The sequence below is a fragment of the Pituophis catenifer genome, unplaced genomic scaffold (assembly GCF_029215685.1).
Source record: "Pituophis catenifer annectens isolate HBS135680 unplaced genomic scaffold, rPitCat1.0.hap2 SCAF_1, whole genome shotgun sequence".
NCBI lineage: Eukaryota > Metazoa > Chordata > Lepidosauria > Squamata > Colubridae > Pituophis > Pituophis catenifer.
The window spans coordinates 336498050-336524084 of record NW_027256881.1 but is presented as its reverse complement, the minus strand read 5'-3'; the positions used below and the strand labels follow the sequence as shown (position 1 = coordinate 336524084).

The 26035-nt window shown below is 38.6% G+C and overlaps 3 protein-coding genes across 3 annotated transcripts in view; all 3 read left to right on the top strand.

Moving 5' to 3' along the window:
* LOC139311957 (pneumococcal serine-rich repeat protein-like) overlaps positions 1 to 10030 on the top strand; it is a 59757-nt gene extending 49727 nt beyond the window's left edge. The window contains exons 32-36 of the mRNA XM_070936483.1: positions 1185 to 1327; positions 1439 to 1506; positions 1948 to 2120; positions 4343 to 4482; positions 9911 to 10030. Coding sequence (XP_070792584.1) covers positions 1185 to 1327; positions 1439 to 1506; positions 1948 to 2120; positions 4343 to 4482; positions 9911 to 10030 — 644 coding nt within the window. The remainder of the gene's footprint in view (positions 1 to 1184; positions 1328 to 1438; positions 1507 to 1947; positions 2121 to 4342; positions 4483 to 9910) is intronic.
* A 7415-nt stretch (positions 10031 to 17445) lies between these two features.
* Positions 17446 to 18789, top strand: LOC139308306 (actin-like protein 9). Its single transcript, XM_070931813.1, has one exon. It carries the CDS (start codon positions 17446 to 17448, stop codon positions 18787 to 18789), a length of 1344 nt encoding a protein of 447 aa, XP_070787914.1.
* A 4170-nt stretch (positions 18790 to 22959) lies between these two features.
* LOC139308305 (actin-like protein 9) lies at positions 22960 to 24303 on the top strand. The gene has a single exon (XM_070931812.1). It carries the CDS (start codon positions 22960 to 22962, stop codon positions 24301 to 24303), a length of 1344 nt encoding a protein of 447 aa, XP_070787913.1.
* Positions 24304 to 26035: the final 1732 nt, after the last annotated feature.

Genomic DNA, 26035 nt, shown 5'->3' with positions numbered 1-26035 from the left:
ATCTTTTATAAAAGAGGGAGAAAATTAGGCCAGGCCCGCCTGGTGAAATAATAAGGTCTTTAAAGCACGGCGGAAGGTGCGCAGATCCGGGATCCTCCGTATCTCTGGGGGGAGCTCGTTCCAGATAGTAGGTGCCCCCACAGAGAAGGCTCTCCCCCTGGGGGCCGCCAGTCGGCATTGTTTGGCCGATGGCACCCGGAGGAGCCCCTCTCTATGGGAGCGTACCGGCCGGTGGGAGACTATTGGTGGTAGTAGGCGGTCCCGCAAGTACCCAGGTCCTAAGCCATGGAGCGCTTTAAAGGTGGTAACCAAAACCTTGAAGCGCACCCGGAAGACCACCGGGAGCCAGTGCAGCTCACGCAGGAGAGGTGTTACATGGGAACGCCATGTCGCTCCCATTACCACCCGCGCGGCCGCACTCTGCGCCAGTTGGAGCCTCCGGGTGCTCCTCAAGGGGAGCCCCATGTAGAGAGCGTTGCAATAGTCCAGGTGGGAGGTGACAAGGGCATGAGTGACCGTGCGTAACGAGTCCCGATCCAGAAAGGGACGCAACTGGCGAATCAGGCGAACCTGATGAAAAATCCTCCCGGTCACGGCCGTCAAGTGCTCTTCTAAAGACAGCCGTGAATCCAGGAGGACGCCCAAGTTGCGAGCCCTCTCCGTGGGGGCCAATGATTCGCCCCCAATAGTCAGTGATGGCACCAACTGACTATATCGGGACGTCGGAAACCACAGCCACTCGGTCTTGGATGGGTTGAGCCTGAGCCTATTCCTCCCCATCCAGATCCGCACGGCCTCCAGGCACTGGGACATCACTTCAAGGGCATCGTTGGGGTGGTCTGGGGTGGCCATGCCCTTCTGCAAAGTACTCTTTTATATTCTTGAATAGTGCTACCATAGTCCTGCTCAATCCTCTGTTCTCCAGGTTTAATCCATCAATCTTTCTTTTGCACAATTTGGTTTCCAGCCCCTGATCTTCCTTTTTGTCCTTTTCTGGACCCACAATAGAGTGAGAATAACAGTTACTTTCAAACTGTGAAAAGCATATGCTTAAACTTCTGTTATGCATCACTGAACCCCCTGTGTTCATGACAGGAAGTGCAAAATACAAAATAGTGTTGATGGACTGATTATATGCTATCAACTCTGATTTCCATATCTGAAATTCACTGTATCTCTTCCAGCTCTTTCTCCCACCTCCAAACTTCCAGCGGCAACTGAATGCTTTACGGTCAACTTCACTGCGACCAATTTGATCTATAGGTCAGAAATGGCTAATCCCACATCAAGGATTTTCAGCACAACACAACGATTCTTCGATAAGTTGGTAAGAAGACCAATTAGTCCAATAAGTCTTCCACATAGGACTTTCATAATATAGTCAGCAATAGTGTTTTACTATTGGCAATAATTACATAGTTTTTTTCTTTATACCTAGTTAGGAGATATATTGAAAAAGAGCGACATTGGTCCTGATTTGATCAACTGTCGTTTATCAACATTAAGGTAAGCAATATGGGTTGGAAATTTTTTAGTGATCCGTAAATGCCTTACTATGGGGATTAATGGATTCTAATATAGATCTCTCACAACATCTTGTCACATTTGAGAAAACCCATGATTTATTTCAGTTCCATTTTTCAACGTCACTATTATCCCCATTCTAATTTCTAAAAAACTTGAGTCCCTCATTTTCATCCGAACAATTTCTTTGCTTCAATGTTTGTTTGAAATGAGTTTGAAAATAAACAGGGGCAAACTAACCGGCGGGAAGAAAAAATGATACAAAACAGTGTCAAGAAAAGAATCAAGGATATAGGTTGCTGAAATACAATAGAACTGAAATTGAACTGAAGTATAATCATTTTATACTTCAGATTGCCAGGCAGTTCCATGATCTGTACACCTCTCGTGAATATATTTTTATTTGGATCTTTTCCTTCTCAGATCTGTAAATCAGAGGAAGTACACTGGAGTAGACAGTGTGTGCTGCTATCGTAAAGCTGCTACAGCCCCCCCTTTCGATCCAATCAATATATATCAGAAATTCATAAATGAAACCAACCATTTCACCAAGATGGGGAGGTACAACCTGGATCCAAACAGCCTTTTTGTTAATGGTAAGAAGCATAATTTTGCTTTCGTGACTAAAAACGTTTGAGGCTGTTCAGCACTGAATTAGTTCTGACCAACATTATCGAACTTAAATGGCGATGTGTCTCAATGACAGCAAGAAGAGATACCAGTGGGCTACAATTTTTTTTCTGTCTACCGGATTTGGGTTACAAAAATCTGGATGAACACTAGATGGCAGCAGTGCTTATTGACACCTCATGGTCATTTGGAATTTTGTAGTCCAGAGCTGGTAACTGTTCTAAATTTACTTTTGTCTGCTGATGCCCCAGGACCTTCTACAAGTAAACATTGGGCTAGATGGACACTTTATATTGAGCTATTGTTATTCTATTAGAGAGCAAATAATTTCTACCCAAAGAGGATTATCACCTCACATAAATTTTATGCAGAATTCCTTAGAACATTGAAATTGCTTGCTGTACTTTATAGAAATAGTCATAATCTTGAAATACCCTTTCATGGTTAGTATGGACCTGGCCTAATGTGTCAAGCAATTAAAAATGATTGCATGGTGTGTACTTTCAAACTTTTCTTCAGAAATGATAGATTTTATCAGATGGGAAAAAAATTGATGATTTTGAAGAAAGAATGGATGAAAGATTTGTAAAATTAAGAGAGCAGATAAAAGAAGATGTTGCTAAGTGAATGTAGACTTTAGAACTCATGTCAGATGGGCTATTCTTTAGAATGTGGAATAAATAAAGATTTATTTATGTGGAATGTGGAATAAAATATAGATTCTGCCTGAAAACACCTTTTTGGCTCTCAATGCAAGAAGCATTTTATAGAAGAGAAATGAGAGGTTTATTTATTGTGATGTACTAAATTTTTCACAAGGGGATTGTAAAATAAAATCAAGAAAAGATTTGAGAACAAAATATTCTTGTTAAATGTTTTTCTTATGTACACTTAACAGAAAGTTTTAGTGGATAAAAGATTTTATGGTTTTCAACAATATGAGACTGAGTTTGAAATATAACTATGTACTATTAATGATGAACATGTTATTGCTAAGATGTATAAATAAATGTCTGATGAAACTTCAGAAAAAGAACACATGAAAGAATATATGATAAAATGGGCTAAAGTTTTTGGCTACAATATACAAATGGTTCAATGGGAAAATATGTGGCTAAAAGGCTGAAATTTAGATTAGGTTGTAATCTCAATGAGAATTTTTGTAAAATGATGTACATTGCTATCTGTCAGCAGAAAAACTGTTTAGATTGTATAAAGGCACTTTGAATATTTGCTGGAAATGTGAAGGAACAACATGAAAATGTGAAGGGACATTTTAATCATGTTTTGGTGGACATGTAAAAAAATAAAAAAGGCTGGATGCAAATACATACTGTACATAAAGAAGATTGTAAAGGTTAAAACTGAAACCAGCGACTTTCCTTTTGGGACCAATGGACAGGCAACTAGAAAAAAGCCATGGAACTTTGATTTATGTATGATATCTGCAGCAAGATTATTATATGCTCCAAAGTGGAACAGTTCAGCTCTAGCCGCAATAGAGGAAAAGATGGTGAAGATGGTGGAATAATGAAGATGGCTAAATCAACTTCTTTGATCAGGAAAAAACCCAACATCTACATTTGTGGCTGACTGGAAATTCCTTCTATACTTTTTGCATTAAACAGAAAAAATGCATTTATGATTTGTGATTTTGATTAGAAAAAAATTGATAATAAAAAGTGTACTTTTTTGTAATAGAGAGTAAGATACAATTTTGTAACTGTACTTATATTTGCTGCCAAGAAAATTAGAAACTTTTTTCTTTTTCACACTTGCTTTTCTCTTTCTTTGCTTTTTTACTCTTTATTAGTTTGTGTTAGTTTTTTGATCCTTAATAAAATTCTTATTAAAAAGTAACTTTATTAGGGGGTGAAGAATTTGTTTAAACATATTGTTATAAAGGTTGAAAATCACTTCTTCATACATTTATTTTCTCTTTCTTCATTATATTCTTACTTTTCTTTTTTCTCTTTTTTCGTTTTCTAAACACTTTTTGCTTTTCTGTATTCTTTTTTTTTCATTAAATTCACTTTGTACTAGATTTTACTGTTATAACCAAAATTCATAATAAAAATTATAATCAAGTCAGCAGCCATGACGATGACTGCTTTGAATTTTGCTTGATAGTAAAGTGGGAAAAGAAAGAAAAAGAAAAAATAGCAGATCGCTTCTTGTTTCCCTCTAGGATATTCACCATCTACAACTGATTCAGCTCCAGATTTAGTAGGCTATGAGCTTGGTTTCAAAATTATCAACAACAACTTGACCAATACAAATCCATTATCACCAGAATATAAGCAATTGATGGGTTCCATCAGTAACGAGGTGAGGATTTTCACTTAGAAGTCCTCTACTGCAAACCTTGAATGGAAACATGATAGGGAACTACCATGAAGTAATGCCATTGCAAGTCTCTCTCACATTCTCTAATTCCCTCTTTTTGTAAGATGTTTTTGAATTAATTTTCCTAATTTGCATCCATTCCTTCCACAAACTGGCATACCTACAACTTTATAATAATAATAAAGTAGTTCAGGAAAAGAATGTCCATTAAATCTAAAGGTCTATTAAATTCAAACATATCACTTTATCAATCTGCCTCATGTGTCTAAATACATCATTGATGTAAATTGATTATTTGTACTGGTAGTAATAATCTCAATGTAATAGTTACATCTTGATTTAATGGGCAAACTCTCAATTAGACATATCTGTGGAGGTTCTCGGTCATCCAGGTCATGGATGTTCTAAAGGTGCTTTTTTCAGGAGGCAACTGTACTTTCTTCTTTTCCTTGGATAAGAAACGAAACATTTTCAAAGAACAACAAGAAAGTCCAGATGCCTCCTGAAAAAAGCACCTTTGGGATGATCTCAGTTGGACAGATCTTACTCCATTTAATGATAGAATCAGAGTGAAAATTTTGTATCTGAATCAGAGGTGAAATCCAGCAGGTTCTACAGGTTCTGGCGAACCGGTAGCGGAAATTTTTAGCAGTTCGGAGAACTGGTAGCGGAAATTTTGAGTAATTTGGAGAACCAGTAAATGTCACCTCTGGCTGGCCCCAGAGTGGGGTGGGAATGAAGATTTTTCAATATCCTTCCCCTGGAGTGGGGTAGGAATGGAAATTTTGCAGTATCCTTCCCCTGCCACGCCCACCAAGCCACGCCCACAGAACCGGTAGGTAAAAAATTGGATTTCACCACTGACCTGAATCCAATGAATCAAGGTAGAATAGAATAGAATAGAATAGAATAGAATAGAATAGAATAGAATAGAATAGAATAGAATAGAATAGAATAGAATAGAATTTTATTGGCCAAGTGTGATTGGACACACAAGGAATTTGTCTTTGGTGCATAAACTCTCATTGTACATAAAAGGTATAAGTGATAAATCATGATCATAGTCATCATAAAAATACATTAATCCTAAATCATAAAATACAACACTTAGTTATTAAACAACTTTAGTGTAGTTCTTCTAGAATAGTTTGTTCTCAGATCTGTTTTGGGTACTCACCAGTGGTGGGTTTCAAAAATTTTTACTACCAGTTCTGTGGGTGTGGCTTGGTGGGCGTAGATTGGTGGGCATGGCAGGGGGAAGATACTGTAAAATCTCCGTTCTCACCCACTATAGGGGAAGGATACTGTAAAATCTCCATTCCTTCCCCAATCCAAGGGAAATATACTGCAAAATCCCCATTTCCTCCCGATCAGCTGGGACTTGGGAGGTAGAGAATAGATAGGGATGAGGCCAGTCAGAATTTTTAGTACCGGTTCTCCGAACTACTCAAAATTTCCACTACCAGTTTTCCAGAACTGGTCAGAACCTGCTGAAACCCACCTCTGGTACTCACCTCTTTCATAACTGAACTTTCATAGTATAAGTGACTTATTGTGCACCAAACAACAAGAGATTTAAAAATGTAGATTTAAGCTTAATAGGATTTAATTTGATTTGATTCCAGTTGAATCAACTCTTCCACCAGAGTTCCATCAGCGATGGATTCAAAATTTGTGCTGTAACTAAATTAAGGTCAGTATTTACCAAAGGTGGCTCTGAGCAAAATCTTGATGACATCATTGAGTTTATAAACAATTAAATCAAAACCAAGTGAATTGTTATTGCTTATTATGGTACGTGAATTCAGCCAGATATGGCTTACTCAAGAAACTACACTTAAGTAAATTATGGTTTCATAAAATATTTAAATTATGCTTATACACTCATTGTTTGGATCTTATCTGTCCTCAATACCAAGCACTTGAAGATACCACTTAAATCTGGCTACGTAAAACTTTTAACTGAGATAGTATTCTCTAGGTGAGAGATTGTTTTTACAGCATACTAGGAAATTATTTGTCAATGTTGCATTAACCTACAAGTAATAAAATAAAAATAAGAAAGCACAGTATTTCCCAACTCACATTCTCCACGCACATTGGACTTTTAACTTCCAGAATTCCAAACCAGCATGTCTGTAAAGGAACTTCCTTACCCACTTTTCCAAGTAAAGTAGAGCAGATACTGCAGGGTAGACATGAAAAGACCTCCGGACTTTTCATCGGGTCCTAAAAACTTATCTTTTTCAGTTAGCCGGTCTGTCTTGATTTTATGGTTGGTTTTAAAATTTGATATGGATTTTAAATTGACAAATTTTAAACTACGGGGCCAGATTTATCTAATTATTTTAAATCTATTTTTAATTGTAACTTTATGTATATATGTTTTTTATTTTGGCTGTTCACCGCCCTGAGTCCAAAAGGAGAAGGGCGGTATAGAAGTTTGAATAATAAATAAATAAATAAATAAATAAATAAATAAATAAATAAATAAATAAATAAAATAGCACTCCCCAATTTTTACATTTCTTCAGACTTCTCAACTATGATGCAATTTAGAGCTACTGAAAATAAAGGAGAATTTCATTCCTTACCTCTTTCTTGCACACAGACCATTGCTTTCCATCCACTTACCCATTAGCTAGCACTAGATAGCTGGGCCTAATTACAAAAACTCTGTGCATCAGGAGCTCTTTCTAAATTGCAGCTTGGGAGAGAGAGAGAAGAAAAGTGCCCCTAAGAGATTTATTTTTTTTAAAAAGGGGGGGAGTCAGAAAGAATAACAAACTATGTATCAGAAACGGAATGTCCATTTTAGGCACTAGCCCAATGGTGGGTTGCTCCTGATTCGGGCTGGTTCGGGTGAGCCGGTGGTGGTGATGATGTGACATCACTGAACCGGTTCTCTTTGGGAGCTGGGCCCTCCCGCCTGCCCCCACGTTAAACTTACCTTTAATTCTCATTTTTTACCCCAGCTGATAGGCATGGCAGCGTGGATTGCCGCACCTCAGCTGGGCAGAAACCTAATGTGCTTGCGCAGAGCGCAAGTTTGGCGCACGTGCAAGCGAAGCGAGCAAATGCACGGTGATTGCGCGCAAAGCGCGTGCGCAAAGAAAACCGGTGATAACACCGGTTGGAACCCACCACTGCACTGGCTGCGTTCATTCCTTACTAGGCCTACCATGTGGATCTTCCTTCACTAACAGATTAGTCCTGGAAAATGCAGCTCTTGGCATTAAAAAGGTTGCTAGGCCCTGCTGCTGCTGAGCTAGGTATTTTAGGAAAGGCATTCCAAAATAATCAGATATGAGAATGGCCAGATTTCTCTCAAGATGTTGAAATCTTCCAGTTCAGTTGATATTGAGTGAAAGCAAAAGCAGACATGAATGGGCCTGGGGTGTCAGGAGGTATGAATGAGGCCATGCTATGGTTATGTTCTTTTATCATTAATAAGCTTGTTTTTCCCCCCTGGCTGAGGTTTATATATATATATTGTGTAGCTAACAATATTTAAAATAGGGAAAAGACAATGTGTGTGCTGTCTTTTCCCTGCTTTAAATATTGTTAGCTACACAAAATCATGAATTTGAGATGAGCGGCCATATAAATTGAAAAAATGAATTTTTAAAAATAAAAGTATGGTTCATTTGGAGTATTGCAGCATTGATTAATAATCAGTCATAGAAGTACCTCAGATCATGATGGTCAGCTAGTTGAATGTTCCTCATTTATGTAGAGTTCTGATAACACAAGAAACCCAGCTTAATAAAGAAAAATATTGCATGCTCGTATATTAATCCCAAACTAATGGACTATCTTATGATTAATGTGCTGGCCTGCTCATACAATTTATTGTCAGTGTCTGATAGCTACAGCACATTGAATCACCCAATAAGCTGTTATTGTAGCCTATTTTAATTGAGTGAACCCAACCTTATTTTATAAATAAAGCAAAAGTTATCTTGCTTATCTAATGCACATATCAGAATGGGAAATGTTTCTAGGAAATCTTCATTTTTTTAATGTGTTGAAATACAGAAACTTCATGGAGATGCATTATTATTATTTCCATCAAAGTAAATTTGGCCCACTCCTAGTAGGTAAATTTACATAATAACTCATCATGTGGCTTGTCTGATTTTAGCTGAGTCTGTTGGGTTTTAACCTCAGCCACTGTACCTCAGGCCTTATTTTTGAATTTATTGTTTAGTGACCTACCCAAATTTGCTTTTTTCAGTAAAAGATGCCAAGAGCAATATATTTCTTTCTGGGTAGTTGAGAAGCCTTTAACTAAGATAGTAGGAAATATAGCTCTCAGTGGTTCTGCTGGCTAGAAATTCTGCACCACTGAAAATGCTATTTATGGCAAAGAATATATTAGCAAAATACTTTGATTATGAAGTTTCAGTATACTATATAGTAGGAGTCTTTTGTTCTGTGTGCAGTTTGATCTTAGACATGTCATCAAGACATCAAAACTCAAGATGATTTTGAAAGTTGCCTCTGAAAATGTCTGACTTTATCTAGCAGTGATATGTTTTTGTGCATTAAAACATTTTACTGTTAATCCGACTTGCTTCTTAGCTTTAGTCTGAAGTCAACTCATGTTTCTTTTCTCTCTCTTTCTGAATCCCCACTATATTTTTTAGAATCGGTTCCATCATAGTTGATTGCAAGTGTTACTTCCATCCTGCAAGGAATATCAGCAAAGAAACCGTCAAAAATGTCTTTCAACAAGAGACCCAGAATGCCACCTCTCAGTGGCTGGGTAGCAGGTTCCAATTCATGAGCTTCACCATTGAAGGTATAAAGTTTGGCATGAACTAAAATGGTAATGGTCATTAATGTAGGCCTCACACCTTTAAGAAATCTATAATATCTCCTTTCCTATTACTTATGTCAGACAGACAGACATGATAGACAGACAGATAGATCTGAGCAGCATGATGGCTTAGTGGTGAAGATACTCACCTGCCACTCAGAAGATGAGAAGTCAATCCTAGGTAGCAGCAGATGTTTCTCTCCTAGGGCACAAAGAAAAAATATCTACTGCAAACTCCACCTGGTGTCAGGAAGGGCATCTGGCCAGTAAATGCTCAGCTCCATTCAGTCACCACAACTCTAGCCCAAATTAAGGGGTTACAGGGTTGTAAAAAGGGAGACAGATGGATGGGATGGGATGGGATGGGATGGGATGGGATGGGATGGGATGGGATGGGATGGGATGGATGGGCGGGCAGACAGGCAGATTTTTAACACTCTTAGGGTCTTTCAGAAGCTTATAATAACTAAGTGACTATTAAATTTACAATAAAAGAAATGTTTGTTTTATTTGTGCACTCCTTTTTTATTGAAAATTCTTGAAACAAATACCAAAGCAGTAACCAATCAGCCCCCACACATGCTAAAGGTGAAGAACTTCACTGTAAATTTCACCATTATCAACTTGCCATACAAGGACATGAAGGATCCAAAGTCAGAAGTTTATCAGAAAACCAAAGCGAGCATCAAGGATGAGGTAAATGGCTGAAAACGTCTACAGGTTTCATTGATGTTAAAGTCCCAAAAATGTGTGTAGATTTTCTGTCAACACGAAGAAACAGCAATAGTTCTACAGTTTATCCATTGTGCATTGGAACAATGCTAATGTAATGTTATAGCACAATCGAAGGCAGTGTGATTGTTTTTTTTAAGTGCCTTCCCTTAAAAAAAGATTGATCAATAGCAATGTATCCCACCCAGTGGTGAAATCCAAATTTTTTTACTACCAGTTCTGTGGGCGTGGCTTGGTGGGTGTGGTGTGGCTTGGTGGGTGTGGCTTGGTAGGCATGGCAGAGGAAGGATACTGCAAAATCCCCATTGCCACCCCACTCTGGGGCCAGCCAGAGGTGGTATTTGCTGGTTCTCTGAACTACTCAAAATTTCCACTACCGGTTCTCCAGAACTTGTCAAAACCTGGTGGATTTCACCCCTAATCCCACCCCTGATCATCTTTTTCTTCTCCAAATCTTCAAGTGTGTTCATTTCTGCTCCCAAGCAAAGTCTTTAAAATTAGAGTATTTTAGAGTTTTATTAGATTTTAAGAGAAAGTTTTGTAATTACAATAAGACTGACTTTGGAAAGAAAAATTAATGTACCTGCATGTTAGTCCACATGCCCCCTGCTTTTAAAGAAATGCAAGAATATTTACCAAAAGAACTGTTCTATTCATCCTCCATTTCAGAGCTAGAAGAGGGAAAGTGACCCTTTGACAAATTCTCCTCATTGATAGATATTTTTGCCAAATGGAAGTCAGATACTGAAGTGGAGGATTGAGTAAGACTTGGGTCATCTTCTCCATTACCTAAAAGACATCTTGGGCAGTTTAACATAGCCAGAAAATATAATGCCCTGCAGAACCACCAATTAGCAACAGATGCAGTATCTAACAGCCAGCCTAACTCCTTAGGAATACCGTAGGAATGAGCAGATCACCCCAATTTTGCTCCATTTTACAATTCACATGAGTAGGCCAGTTATGATGTCCATTGTATATTAACAACTGCAAATTTTCCATCTTGGAATTCTTCACCTTTTGAAATTTTATAATGTTTTACATTTTTTAAAAAAAATTAATCCTAAATTATTCTGTTTTTTATATTTAATTTTATTGATTACTTTGTACACCAGTCAGAGCCCCTTAAAAGTTTTATTAACCAGACTCTGTTTTACAAAATTTCAAAAGGTGAAAAATTCCAAGATGGAAAATTTGCAGTTGTTAATACAGACAGGGGGGTTCTCATCGGTCCAGGCAACTCTGTAACACATAATATGAATCTGTAGTGAATTTATTTTATATATGTCATCCCACATTTGACACCATCAGCATTTTACACCTCTTAAGTGAAGGATAATGTTGCAGCTTTAGCCAGCATGTTCTTTAAAGCAGAATTAAATATGGAAGTTTTCCATTCAAACCTGAAGAAAAAGTGTCAAGAGGAATAGATTTGGTTCTTTCTTAATTCATTATCATTCCTGGTAATCCATTAATCCATCCTCTTCTTTTTCCTTGGAACAGCTCAACCATCTATATCAACGCAGTGATCTGAACAAGAGTTTTGTGGGCTGTTCTGTGAAAAACTTGAGGTGCGTTTTTAAACAGAATGCAAAGCTAATTGAGTATCCAGTCCACATTCACAAATCTATTTGTTGCTTGTATTTGCTACTGCCACTACTGTTCCAAAACTCTAATGAGTCCTTTCTTTTTACATTAACAAATAAAAATCTCAGCTGTTTATCTTCTCAGCCTCACTTTTTAATATTTACCATGGCTTGCATTTCTCTTTTTCAGACCCACTAGCCATGAAAGTCAAACTGATGTCAGTTCTCTCTGCACATTTGCAGTGGACTTTGGCTCAAGGACTTTTGACAAAGACCTTGTGTATGATATATTTAAAAACCTGACTCAGAATGCCTCCATAATGGGGAAATACAGCCTGGACAATAACAGCATAAATATTAACGGTAAGATGAGGGAAGCACAGGTATGTTTGACAGAGGTAGATGCTATAAATTAGAAAAGGAGAGATGAGTCGAAGTGAGAATCTTGGACTCTGCCAGGGATTTCCATAGGTGGGTGAGTGTAAAAAAACAATCAAGATGGCAGCCATCACCATGCAATAAAAGCATCACATATAAAAGAGAGGGGAAACCTTCTATTGCATGGTGGTGGTTGTCATCTTGACTTGTTTGATCCCTGCAGGACTCTGCCTATCTTTTGCCCCTTCCATATTTAATGGAATCCTTCCTTCCTTTCCATTCTTTTCCAGCATATCCTTCAGCCATGGCAACAACAGAACCACCCAAACAAGGTAATTATCAAATATACCACCTTTAGTATAAAATATATTATCCCAATATATTTCAGCTTCTGATTTCAATACCCCCATTCCCGCTGCGTTAAACTGAAGAAATGTAGAATTGTTATTGTATCCGTCCCTGCAGAAGATGCTATAAACTGAAACAGAATCAGCATTGTCTACCCAAAGCACACACACACATGCATGTGGAAATGGGCAGGGTGTAAATTTCATCATTAAATTTATGCATTTGCATTATTTCTTATTTCCAGAGCTCCCTTACTGGGCCATCATCCTCATATGCTTCTCCGTCTTATTGGGTTCTATCTTTTTCTTTCTTCTGTGTGTCTTGGTATGTATGAACTATGCTTCAAAGTAGAGGGCTAATGATGAGTCTCTAATATAAGGAATCCTCAGCACTCTTCCAATAAATACCTGAGGAGAGTGTATGTTTTCTCAGAAGAATTTTAATAATAGTGGATGGGAATGTGATGAAACAGTTTCCTTGAGACCTCCTATGCTGTTAATCGAGGCAATTCTGGGAATGAAGGACCCTAAAAGCAGTTAATGGAGCCAATGGAAGGAGTCTTCTGCTTCGTTTATCCCTCTGACAAAGTCAGATGGAATTGAGGCTGTTAGCTCCTGAAGGAATGTCCATCATGAGAGAGAAAATGGACAAAAGAAGGAAGGCACTTCACTTGTATAAAATGTATTTATTTCTCTCTTTAATCAGACTGTTGTGTGGGTGAAGAGGAGAGCAGGCAAGTACCAGATCCAAAGGAACATTTTTGGCCTCTATTTCCCATGCATGGGCATGCAAAAATCATAGTGATGTGGATTTTGGAAACTTGACTCCTTCCCTGCAAGAGGACCCTTGCCATCTTGCACATATTGTTCAACAAAAATATGTTTACTATAGCTGGAATGAATTTCTTGATGAACAAAGATACTGCATATCATGTGGAAGACTGCCAGACTGATAGATTGATGGGATGCCCTGTCATATTTATTTTTTATGTGTTGTGAAACTTGGAGTCTTTTTAAGTATCTATAAAAACTACAGATTAGATTATTTAAGTGCCAAAAAGAGAGAGATTCTGCCTGGAGTATGGATCAGTATTAAACAATTTGCATTCTTTTGAGACTGCAAAGCATCAATGAACTCTTGCACATTTAAAAATGTAAAAAATATATATATACTGTATTCTTTTGCTCAATCAGTAAACATTTCACTTGTGTTTGTTTTTTAAAGCATGAATTTTTGTCTTTCAAAGACAATTAAGTTGTTGAAATGGAAGACTTACAGTATTTTTATTTGAGCGGCAATTATGTCATACTGTACTGTACTACACTGTACTGTAATATCTGTTTTCAAAATAATGTATTTTGGGTAGAGATGATTTTCAATCCTTTTTTAGATATTTCAAATGTTCCTGATTGTTTACAAATCAATAAACATGAGCAAGAAAATGAAAAACAAAACAAAACCTAAACTTCTACCAAGAATCTAAAATATGGTAACTTTTTTTAAAGACAATCATGACTATGAACTCAAGACTTAGAATACTGTGTACAAGAAAAATGTAAGTATGAAGAAATCAGCTTTAGTCAGAAGTGGCATAATTCTTTCTGCATTAATTTTGCGGTTATACAGTATACAGCTAAAATTTAGTTGCCACCATCCCAAAATGATAAAGTATGTACACCAAACCTATCTTTGAAAATAACAGATACAGATTAACAGAGTTGGAAGGGACCTTGTAGGTCATCTAGTCCAACCCCCACCCCACCCTGCCCAAGCAGACTCTACACCATTTGTGACAGATGACAGTCCAGTATCTTCTTGAAATCTTTCTCTTTTCAATTCTTTTTCTAGCAGCAAAGTACCTTAGATGTGTGGCGATACAATTACAGTGTTTTTTGCCTCTCATTCATTCATTCACAGTACTAGGTTAGCCAATTAAAAACAATTAAACTTTACTTAACGGTTTTGTATTAGCAGCTAGTAGTGAATATGTTAAATCTGTTTAAAAGTCCAACTTATTGTGTTTCTTTACACAGTGATCATTCACTTTTTCACCAGAAGGTCTGTTTTTTGTCTTTTATATACAGGTAAGTAATAAATTTACTCAGCTAGATAGATTTCAGTTTAAGTAGACCAGATGCAATGGGGGGGAGGGGGGATCTGCCCATATGTTATATGCTTCAGTACAGTTATAAAATTTCCTTCATGAGTCTGTATATCTATAAAACTGCAAAATATGCATGCATAAAATCTCATTTCCATTTTAAATATTTGGAACACAACATCTGAGTCATATAACATGCAAAGATAAAGACTGGATTCCCCTATTTCAGCCTAATAAACCATTTGCATTCTCAAGAAGTAATACCATGAAAACTTCATGGGTATGTGAAAAAAGTGAATATGGAGGTTCCTGTCCTCATCCTTACTTTATTGAACTTCAGTTGGCCAAATGTGATTTGACTTTATATATAAAGTAATAAATAAAAACTTTGTGAAAGATAGTAAAATAAAATAAGTTTCTACAGGCACAATTGACAATTTGAAAGAACATGAAAAACAACCCCTTAGGGCAATTCTAGCTAAAAACTTTTAACTCCTCAGTTTTCTAACCTTGTCTGAGGTAAATGCCCCCTTCACCTTTCAGGATTCCAGCCAAAACTCTCACCCCTAAGCTAAATACAGAAAGGGAAGCTAAAAATTTTGGATGTCTGTCGCTCAGCCAATTTGAGGAGGGTGATCGAAGGCCATCAGCCAATTCCACAATTGATACAAAAGAAAACATAAATAAATAAATAAATAAATAAATAAATAAATAAATAAATAAATAAATAAATAAATAAATACGTAATTAATTAAGTAACTAAGAAAATAAATAAACAAATAAACAAACTAACTAACTAACTAACTTTATAAAAGATATTAAAATAAAATTAGTTTCTACGGACACAATTGTTTAGGGCAAGTCTAATTAAAAATTCTAACTCCTCAGTTTTCTAACCTTGTCTGAGGTAAATGCCCCCTTCACCTTTCAGGATTCCAGCCAAGTCTCTCACGAAAGTCTTCCCACCAAACCCTGACAGAATCCCCTTCTCTATTTCTACTGGCTGTCTTGGGTCACGTGACTCCTTTTTTGGGCGCAAAAAGCTGGCTTGTGATGTAAAGGGCTGGCTGCTTCCCTACCTACACCTCATTTCTACCTGTGGAGCCTCCTGGAGAAAGTTTGTTTAGTAACTGTTCAAAGTTACAATGGCACTGAAATAAGTAAGGTATGTTTTTCACACCTTTGCGGCATCTCCACAGTCACGTGATCAGAATTCAAACGTTTGGCAACTGGCATGTATTTATGACAGTTGCAGTATCCTGGAATCAAGTGATCACCTTTTGTGACCTTCTGACAAGCAAAGTCAATAGGGAAGCCAGATTCCCCATTAACTTTGCAGTTGTTAAGTTAGTAAAAAAAACCATTTTGCTAACTTAACAACAGCAGTGATTTGCTTAACAACTGTGGAAGAAATATAACATGGGGTAAAACTCACTTAGCTACAGAAATTTTGGGCTCAATCAATTTTGTCAAGCATCTGAATTTTGTTCATGTGACTATGGGGATGCTGCACTTGTCATATGAAAAACGGTCATAGGTCACTTTTTCCAGTGCTGTTGAACTGCGAACGGTCAATAAATGAACTGTTGTAAGTTGAGGACTGCCTATACGTGGAGCTCATAGAAAGCTCCTGCTGTAACAGAAGCTTGTTGTGAGTTTGAATAGTGATTCAACAGGAGAGCTACCAGCAGGCTCCTTTTGGCTCCAATTCTAGTCTATAACCACCCCTGCTGCCAACTCTCCAACCATCTCTAGTGGATTATTTCCTGTCTCCCTCTTTGGATCTGGTAAGAAAAGTAGAAACTTCTATGTATGCAGAGACCAGAACAGCTTTCTTACATGGTTTGCATTCAAATAATTACCCATATCCTCAATTCCCTGGAAAGCAGGTCCCTAAAGCCAGTCATATTAAGAGACACAGTCACACGGTGACTCAGTGGCTAAAATGTTGAGCTTGTCCATCAAAAAGTTGGCAGTTCAGTGGTTCAAATTGCTAGTGCCACGTAACGGGGTGAGCTCCCGTTACTTGTCCCAGCTTCTGCCAACCTAGCAGTTTGAAAGCACGTAAAAAATGCAAATAGAAAAATAGGAACCACCTTTGGTGGGAAGGTAACAGCGTTCCATACGCCTTTGGCATTTAATCATGCCGGCCACATGACCACAGAGACATCTTCGGACAACGCTGGCTCTTCGGCTTTGAAACAGAGATGAGCACCACCCCCTAGAGTCAGGAATGACTAGCATATATGTGCAAGGGGAACCTTTACCTTTAAAGCCAGTGATACTAAGTCTCCCTTGACTTAGAGCCTGTTTCCTTTCATTCATTTCAATTAAATACTTGTGTAATTACATTTTTAGCACCCACAATATTTTTCTAAAGCTTCTCACTGCAAATCCCTACCATTTCTCAACTTTATTGCAACTTTCTGGCTACAAAAAGCTCACACTCCAACAACATTCTGTATCTTCTGCTTAAATTAGGATAGTTTGGAGAGAAACAGCATGCATTGGCATAGGAAACGACCATTATATTTAAATCCAGAGTTGAAAACAAATGCAGGTCTGTATTTTCCCTCTGTTCCTCATATTGTAGAGTTCATCTGATTGTCTCATATGGTAGTCTGGATTCACACAGTTCCATTTGAACAAAGTTGAGCAAAAATGGAATTGAGTGATGTTGTATGAAGTAATTCATGATGTTACCTGCACACATACAATTTCCAAATTGTAGCTCATTATCCATCATTTCCTATCTAACGTTCCCAAGTCTTCATAGCGATAAGGAGTTAACAATACTGTCACACTTGGCTAGCTGAAAAATCTGCTGAAAATTCTAATGTGATGTCATAGTTCTCCTTTATGTGTCTTGAGTGAAAGCAAGTGCCTTTCATTTTAAAGCTGTAGAAGAAAGAAGGTGGGGTTTAAATGTTGTAAATCATAGTGTAATCTAGTGGAAGATAATTTAAGTTCTATTTACAATGTCAATCAGCGGTTCTAGACCAACCACTCCAGAGCCTTTGCAAGAAACAAACCTGGGATTCTCAGGATCAAAGAGTCCAGAGCAGAAGCCAATGAGGCTGGGCCATGCAAGTGAAGAGACCTCTTCCCCAGGATATGCTTTGGACCAGTTGTCTCAATCTTGGACATCATCAAAAAAAGAAGAGCCCACCAGGAGCAGGTCACATTCTCCATATAAAGAGTGTTCCATTGTCAAGACAAGAGCAATTGTCATAGATACTGGTACAGGGACATGTAAAGCTGGATTTGCAGGTCAGCAGACCCCCCAGGTAGTTATTGGGGCATTAGTTGGACAGCCCATAGAAAAATTCATGAAGATTGGAAGTGATATACCCGACACATTCATTGGAGAGCAAGCCCGATTGGAACCTGATATTGATATAATTTTTCCATTAAGGCATGGCATAATCACAGACTGGGAAGCAGCAGAAACATTGTGGTGGCACATTTTTCAGCACGAACTCAAGATTGCTCCAGAAGACCATGCACTTTTAATGTCTGATCCTCCTCTTTCACCAACTACAAACAGAGAGAAATTGGTGGAGGTTGTTTTTGAGTCCCTTAATTTTCCCAAAGTGTATGTGGCGTATCAGTCGGTGCTGTCAGTGTACGCTCATGGAAAAATTAGTGGGTTGGTAGTAGATACAGGCCATGCTGTGACACACACTGTGCCAGTCCATCAAGGATACAATTTGCCACATGCCACAGAAAAGATGGACATTGCTGGAGCTAATGTGACATCTTTTTTGATGGATCTCCTCAAAGACATGGGACATTACTTAGATGAAAAAATGCTGGATATGATTGAAGATATCAAACAAAAATGCTGCTATGTTGCACTTGATTTTGAGAGTGAGTGGAACTGTCCAGAGGAAGACAATACAGCACAATACCAATTGCCAGATGGCCAAATTATTACTTTGGGGAAGGAGAGATTCCAGTGCCCTGAGATATTGTTCAATCCACCACAAATGCCTGGACTTGCTCTTCTAGGCATCCCTGGCATGGCCCAAAAAAGCTTAATGAAAGTTCCTGAACAAATCAGGAAAGAAATGTATAAAAATATAATGTTATGCGGAGGGTCATCACTTTTTGAAGGATTTGAAAAGAGATTTACTCAAGATATCATGACTAATTTGGAGACTAGCACAAAAATCAAAGTCACAGCTGTTCCACTTAGGCACTATTCTGTCTGGACTGGAGGTTCAGTTCTTGCTTCCTTGAAAAACTTCCAATCATGTTGGATCACAAAGGAACAATACCAAGAGTATGGACCATATATTGTGCACAGGAAATGCTACTGAGTTGGGCCCAGCCAGGTTAACAAGGATTAAAATGGATAGGAGATGGCCCATAATAAATTAGTAACTTTGCTTAGATTTGAAATGTGACTTGTATTTATTGGCTGCATATTTAAATCTGGTCTCAGAATTAATAACTGTTCACTCCAATTTAAAAGGGACCCAGCCATTATATATATATATATTTCAGAACTGTAGCTCTATACACTTATGAGACATGACTATCCATTTGTTAGGCTTGATTTCATGCAATCTCGCCATCCTAAAGTGATCATCTTGATCATCAAAACTAACCAACTCAGTCATTGTCTTAAGATTCCACAGATATAATTACAGATGCTGTTGCGACCAACTAATATCGTTATTTCTCAGGAAGCCATTAATCACCTAAATCAGGGGTGAAATTCAAAAATTTTCCCTACCAATTCTGTGGGCATGGCTTGGTGGGCGTGGCAGGAGAAGGATACTGCAAAATCTCCATTCCCACCCCACTCTAGGGCCAGCCAGAGGTGGTATTTGCCAGTTCGCCAAACTACTCAAAATTTCCGCTACTGGTTCTCCAGAACCTGTTAGAACCTGCTGGATCTCACCCCTTATCTAAACATATATGACTAAAGATAAATGACTCAGTTCTCCAAATGAGCAAGCAATGTCAGTCAGAAAGCTTGAAAGAGTCCAGAGTCTAGATGAAAATAATATCTTTACAAAAAAAAAACTCTTGTGTGACTTTTGCACTTTTCTGGATTTTGAATGCAGTGCACTCCTGTATATGAAATTTATATTTGGGAAATATGTATATCTTGGGAGAATAATCTGCATATTATGAAGCACCACTTGCAAAATTATGAATATTAAAGAAAGTTATGTTCAAAAAAGAAAACAGATTAGGAAAAGTTGTATTCAATGTGTGTGTTAGGGAAAATTGCAAAAAAAATATATGCAGGTTTGATGGTATGGACATTAATAACTGAATACATGCAAAACTCAGCAATCCTTGCTGTGGCATGTTCTGAATCTATTGCAGACAACCCTTGCAACTCACAGTCAATAAAAACGTGGGTAATCCTATATATTTGGCATCAGGCTTTATTACTCCAAGTTATAATGACAAAATAGTGCCTCTTTAAGCATATTTGAGGAGAGTCAGTTTGATGTAGTGGTTAAGACACCAAATTAGAAATGTGGAAATTGTGAGTTTGTCCCACCTTAAGTATGACGCCAGTTGGGTGATTTTAGTCATTCTCTCAGTCCGAGGAAGAAGACAATGGCAAACTGCTTTTGAAAAACCTTGCCAAGAAAATTGCAGGGACTAGTCCAGGAGTCAAGACTGACTTGAAGGCATATTTTACGGACACACACATACACACACCAGCCTGGAAAAAAGAAAAGTTCTGTTGTGTTAACATTCCATAGTTTGAACATAATGCTTCTTCCTCCAATTTTCTTGGAATAGGGTTGGAATGGATGCTAGGCTAAGAGATAGTGATTGGCTCCAAAGTTGGCCAATGAGCTTTCATGGCTAAGAATAATCTCAAACTAGTTATTATGGTAAACTCTTGCTATTTCACATTGGTTCTTTGTGCCTTGCCGGCTAAAATGTGAGAAATTTGGTTATTCTTCAAGATAAGATGTGCCACATGAGTAGTACCCCTACTATAAAATTGTTATTATTATTATTCAAATATCTGGGATGAAATTGAGAAAACATAATAATGGGAGAACAGAGAAGAAATAGTTATAAAGACAAAGGTAAGAAAGGACAGAGAAAAATGAAGTATATGAGCTGTGGTCTACGGAGAGTTTAAATATAGATTTCTGAAGTGGGAAAAAGGTTGACAGTCCAAGTCATGAGATGGAGATGGGTAGGCATATAAATAAATAAATGAACAAACAAACTAGGAATAAGAACGAAAATCAAGTTTGTGCTTGATCTCTGGCTTCTAGCAAGTGGAATTTCACACCGTCAGTTGTTTCACAGCCACAATTACAAAAAGGTTGTACATCCTCCTCATTCAGTCACATTCTAGATCAGGTTGTTGAAATTAAGAAAAAGTTCATGTGAACTTAAAAGGACTGTTCAGTTCAGTTCAGTTCAAAGATATCAAATGAATTCCTAGAGATGCAAATGTGAATACCAGTGTGTATAAAGCTGTGATGAAACTTCATTTAGAGGTAGTTCTAATCACTACCTCTAAAAAAAGATACACTGTAGATCCAAAAAAGGTGCCAAGAGAAATAGAGATAAAAGAAAATAATTCAAGGGCAAAAGCACATTCTCTATTTTGAAAAACTGATTGGATATATATATATATATATTGCTTAGATAAGGTAAAACGAATCATTTCAGAGGTGTATAAAGGCACGAGACATGTGGGAATTGGTTCAACAATGCAAGATTTCAGAGGCAACGTTGCAATCATAGGCCCAGTTCTATTCTAGGTACAAGTGTTCAGTCATGACACTGCATACACTATTTGCAAGTTTTGACTTTGCTTCATCCCCCTTCACCAGATACTCCTCTGATGGCCTTGTATAATGTAGACAATCATGATCAAACAGAGCTTTTTCTCTGTGTGTTTTTGGACAGCAGAGTGCTGCTGGAGGCTGGAGAAGTCAAAAACGGGCCCCGAGGGGACCTCGCAGGGCCTCCATAGGGCCTGTTTTTGCCTGGCAGAGTGCTGCAGGAGGCCGGGGAGGCAGAAAACAGGCCCTTCAGGGGCCTCGCACGGCCCCTCCCATGCCCTGTTTTTGCCAGCAGGGTGCTGCAGGAAGTGTCCGTCCTGTCTCCCCACCCCACCCCCACTGGCCCACAGAGGAGAACTACAATGCTGATCCAGCCCTCGAAGAAATCCAGTTTGACACCCCTGATTTAGCACCTGTAAAAGAAAGTATCTCACAATGATCTTGTTCCACACCATTCAGAATGCAATTACCTGCTATTCCAAACAGATCTCCTTGATGGTGATTCCAGCAGCACAGTAAATGCTGTAGGTCAGAACCTCCTATTTGAGGAATACAGAGTATGTACATTTTAAGGAAGTGCCTGGTCTCATGGGCCTCTCCATCAAGAGACTAGCAATGGGCATGGCTGCAGCTACCCAGGATAAGGTGTATCCAGCCCTGCCAGGTCTTGGCAATGAGACTTGATTTTATTAAACATTCTCTCTCTCCATCTCTTGGACTAGATAAGCAAAACAGGTTAGTAGACTGGGTTGGGATATTCCTATGTACATTGACTGAATGGAGATACTTTAACATAGTTTTATTTATGAATGATTTGAGGCTAAAGTTACCGTAACTGATTGGATTAACCAATCTCTTTTTGATCTCTCCCCCAAATATTATGCTCTATTGATTAAATAGATAAACATGGCAATGCATAATTTAGAAGCTGAATTACTATTGCATGTAGTGACGGCTTTAAACCAGAACTGGACAAACGTGTGGTAGATCAAATTACCAGTAGGTCCTAGATTTCATTATTAAACACTACCTCCTTAATAATAAAGAATATCATTTAAATACCAACTGCAGGAAAGCAGCTGTGGAAGACATCCATCTATGCTTCTGAGCTTCTTGAATGTATCTAGCTGATCACTGTGTGATGCAGAATGCAGAATTGGATGGGTTAATATCCTGAACTGGTAGAATTTGTCTAATCTTCTTAAAATGAAATAAATGACTGAAAGCTAATGCATGATCCTACCATAGCAGAAAATTCAGCCATCATATTCCTTAGCTTCAGATTCTTAGCGGGGAAAGGCTAGTAGCAAGTGCACTATCTTTTGTGAACAGTTATTGTAGTTGCCATGATTCAGCTAAATATTTTTCCTTTTTTGTGGTTATCAAAGAAGTCCTGGGAACAATTTTGAATGTATTTATGTCACTCAAGGAGAGTTGATCTGGATGACTCATGGCATTCTATGAGTTCTTAAGATTCTAAGATTCTTTCCTTCTGGCCATTGTTCCTTGTGGAACATTTCAGAGCTTCCAGATGGACAGGACAGTAGCAGGATGAGCTGACGCACTTTCCTCCCGAGCAATGGTTGGAGGGAAGAGATCATCATTGGGCAGTGCTACTTGCCTTAGCCAAAGCAAACAGAAGGCCCTTGACATTTAGGTATTACAGAACGTGATTTGTTCTTGGAGAAGGTATCTTGAGACATATTTACTATGTTACCCAGAAGTCACAGGACAAGCAGTCCAGGGCCTTCTTATCCAAGGAGTCCTGGATCTCTACGATCAAAGAGCCCAGGGTCAAGGCCAGTGAGCCCAGGATACTCAAGAAAAAGGACCCCATCCACAGGATATGCATTGGACCAGCCATCCGTATCTCGAGCATCTTCCAGAGAACGAGGGGTTACCATGAGAAGGTCAAGTACTCCAGAAAGAGGGCGTTCAGTTGTCAAGACAGGAGCTATTGTCATAGATACTGGTACAGGGACATGTAAAGCTGGATTTGCAGGTCAGCAGACCCCCCAGTCAGTCATTGGGACATTAGTTGGACACCCTACAGAAAAATCTATGAGGACTAAAAGAGATAGACCAGATACATTCATTGGAGATCACGCTCGATTGGAACCTGATACCGATATTATTTTTCCAGTAAGGCATGGCATAATCATAGACTGGGAAGCAGCTGAAGCACTGTGGAGGCACCTGTTCTACCATGAGCTCAAAGTTGCTCCAGAAGACCATGCACTTTTAATGTCTGATCCTCCTCTCTGTCCAACTACGAACCGGGAAAAATTGGTGGAGGTTGTCTTTGAGTCTCTCAATTCTCCTGGAATGTATGTGGCATATCAGTCTGTACTATCAGTGTATGCTCATGGAAAAATTAGTGGATTGGTGGTAGATACAGGCCACGCTATGACACACTCAGTACCAGTCTATCAAGGATACAATTTGCCACATGCTATAGAAAGGATGGACATTGCTGGAGCCAATATGACATCTTTTTTGATGGATCTCCTCAAAGACATGGGGCATTACTTTGATGAAAGAATGTTGGATGTTATTGATGATATCAAACAAAAATGCTGTTATGTTGCACTTGATTTTGAGAGTGAGTGGAATCGTCCAAAGAGAGAATACATGGTGGACTACCAGTTACCAGATGGTCAAGTAATCACTTTGGGAAAGGAAAGATTTCAGTGTCCAGAAATGTTGTTCAGTCCTCCTCAAATGCCTGGACTTACACTTGTAGGAATCCATGGGATGGCCCAAAAAAGCTTAAGGAAGGTCCCTGAACAATCCAGGAAGGAAATGTATGAAAACATAATATTATGTGGAGGGTCATCACTTTTTGAAGGATTTGAAAGGAGATTTACCCATGATGTAATGTCCCACTTGCAGACAAATACAAAAGTCAAAGTCGCAGCTGTTCCACTGAGGCACTATTCCGTCTGGACAGGGGGATCCATACTTGCTTCCTTGAAAAATTTTCAACCATGTTGGATCAGAAAGGAACAATACCATGAGAATGGGCCATACATTGTCCATAGGAAGTGCTATTGAGATGACCCAAATGAAGCCTAGGATAGCTAGGGCTGAAATGGCTGAGAAGCAACTCATAATAAATCTCTGTTGCATAGGCTTGAAATGTGGTTTGCATTTATTGTTGAGAGATTCAGCATGGCCTGTCAGATGTCAGCTGTGTGGACATATCATGCAAAAACCAAGACCATCTTAATAGCGGAAGCTAACAAAGAGCAAAAGTAAAATGGAAGTTCCTTGAACAGTACTTAAAATGCCTTGTTTTACAGAGCTGTGAGATGTGGGCTGCAAAAACCTCCATGATGAAAAGACACAACAAAAAGATACAGAACATGCTGTCTTTCTAGCCTAGATTAATATTGTGGATGGATCCCTGCAAAATGAGATGTTAACCCTATGTTTTCAAAATGAATTATTCATAAAATCTGGACTACAAATTTGTACGTAAAATAAAAAAAGACTGGGTACAAAATGTAAATGCTGCTTTTTATTGTTTGTTTTTTTTAAAAAAAATTGTTGTAGAAAAATCAGAGAGATTTGACCTTTTTAAAAATAAAAGTAGTATTTAGATTTTGTAACCATCTTCTGTATACAAGTTCAACATTTATTTATTTTTATTTATCATTAAATTTATTTGCTACCCACCTAGTATTGAGGTGACCCTGAGTGACTTACAGTGAGATAAAATATATAAATATTCAAACAATTATAAATATAAAGCCAGATTAAAACTACAAAAAAATCAACATAAGCTAAAAAACACAGGTTTGGAGCAGAGAGGTGGTGATACTTTCTCTGTTAGTGCATCAATAGCAATAGCAATAGTACTTAGACTTATATACCACTTTACAGTGCCTTACAGGCCTCTCTAATCGGTTTACAGAGTCAGCATATTGTCCCCAGCAATCTGGGTCCTCATTTTACCCACCTCAGAAGGCTGGAAGGCTGAGTCAACCTTGAGCCGGTGAGATTTGAACTGCCAAACTGCAGCTAGCAATCAGCTGAAGTAGCCTGCAGTGTTGCACTCTAATCACTGCGCCACCTCAGCTCTCAACTACTTCCAGCCAACAGATTCTCCTTCATGACACCGCATGACCAGGTTTTATTAAGGCTTTTCCTGAAGGCTAAAAAAGAAGGGGAGAACTTACCTCCTGCAGCAAAATATTCCAAAGGCCAGGATTCATGGCAGAAAAGGCTCTTCTCCTGGATCCCACCAGCCAAAATTCCTTGGCGGATGGAATCCGCAGTATGCCCCTTCTTCCAGCACAAATGGGATGGGCCAAACCCATTGGGGAAAGACAGTTCTGCAGATCCATGCCATAAAGGGCTTTAAAGCTCCAGATAATCCATGTCATCCATTTTCCTCTGGAGTTGCAGTGCAACCACTTTTCCCACCACCCTTCCTACAAAGGAAGCCTCTCCTGCACCCACCCAGAAGTCACCGTTCTGGAAGCTTTCAATAATCAGGAGGGACAGGGATCTAATAAGCAAGTACTTGCGCTGACAGCCCAAGGACCCCGCCCATTTCCTCAGGTCCAACAGGATCCAACTGCTCCCAGAAAACAGAGTAAGTCCATTTCCTGGGCTTTTTGACAACCCTGAGATGGCCTCTAACAGAATTGTACCACACTTGGGCTCCAACCAAGAATGAATCTCAGTAATTTAATTTATCAGGTGTTGCACAAACTCCTCCGTGCAGCCCTAAAGATGATCATCTGAGCCCTCTGTCTTGAGGAGGGACTGGGTGACCTTG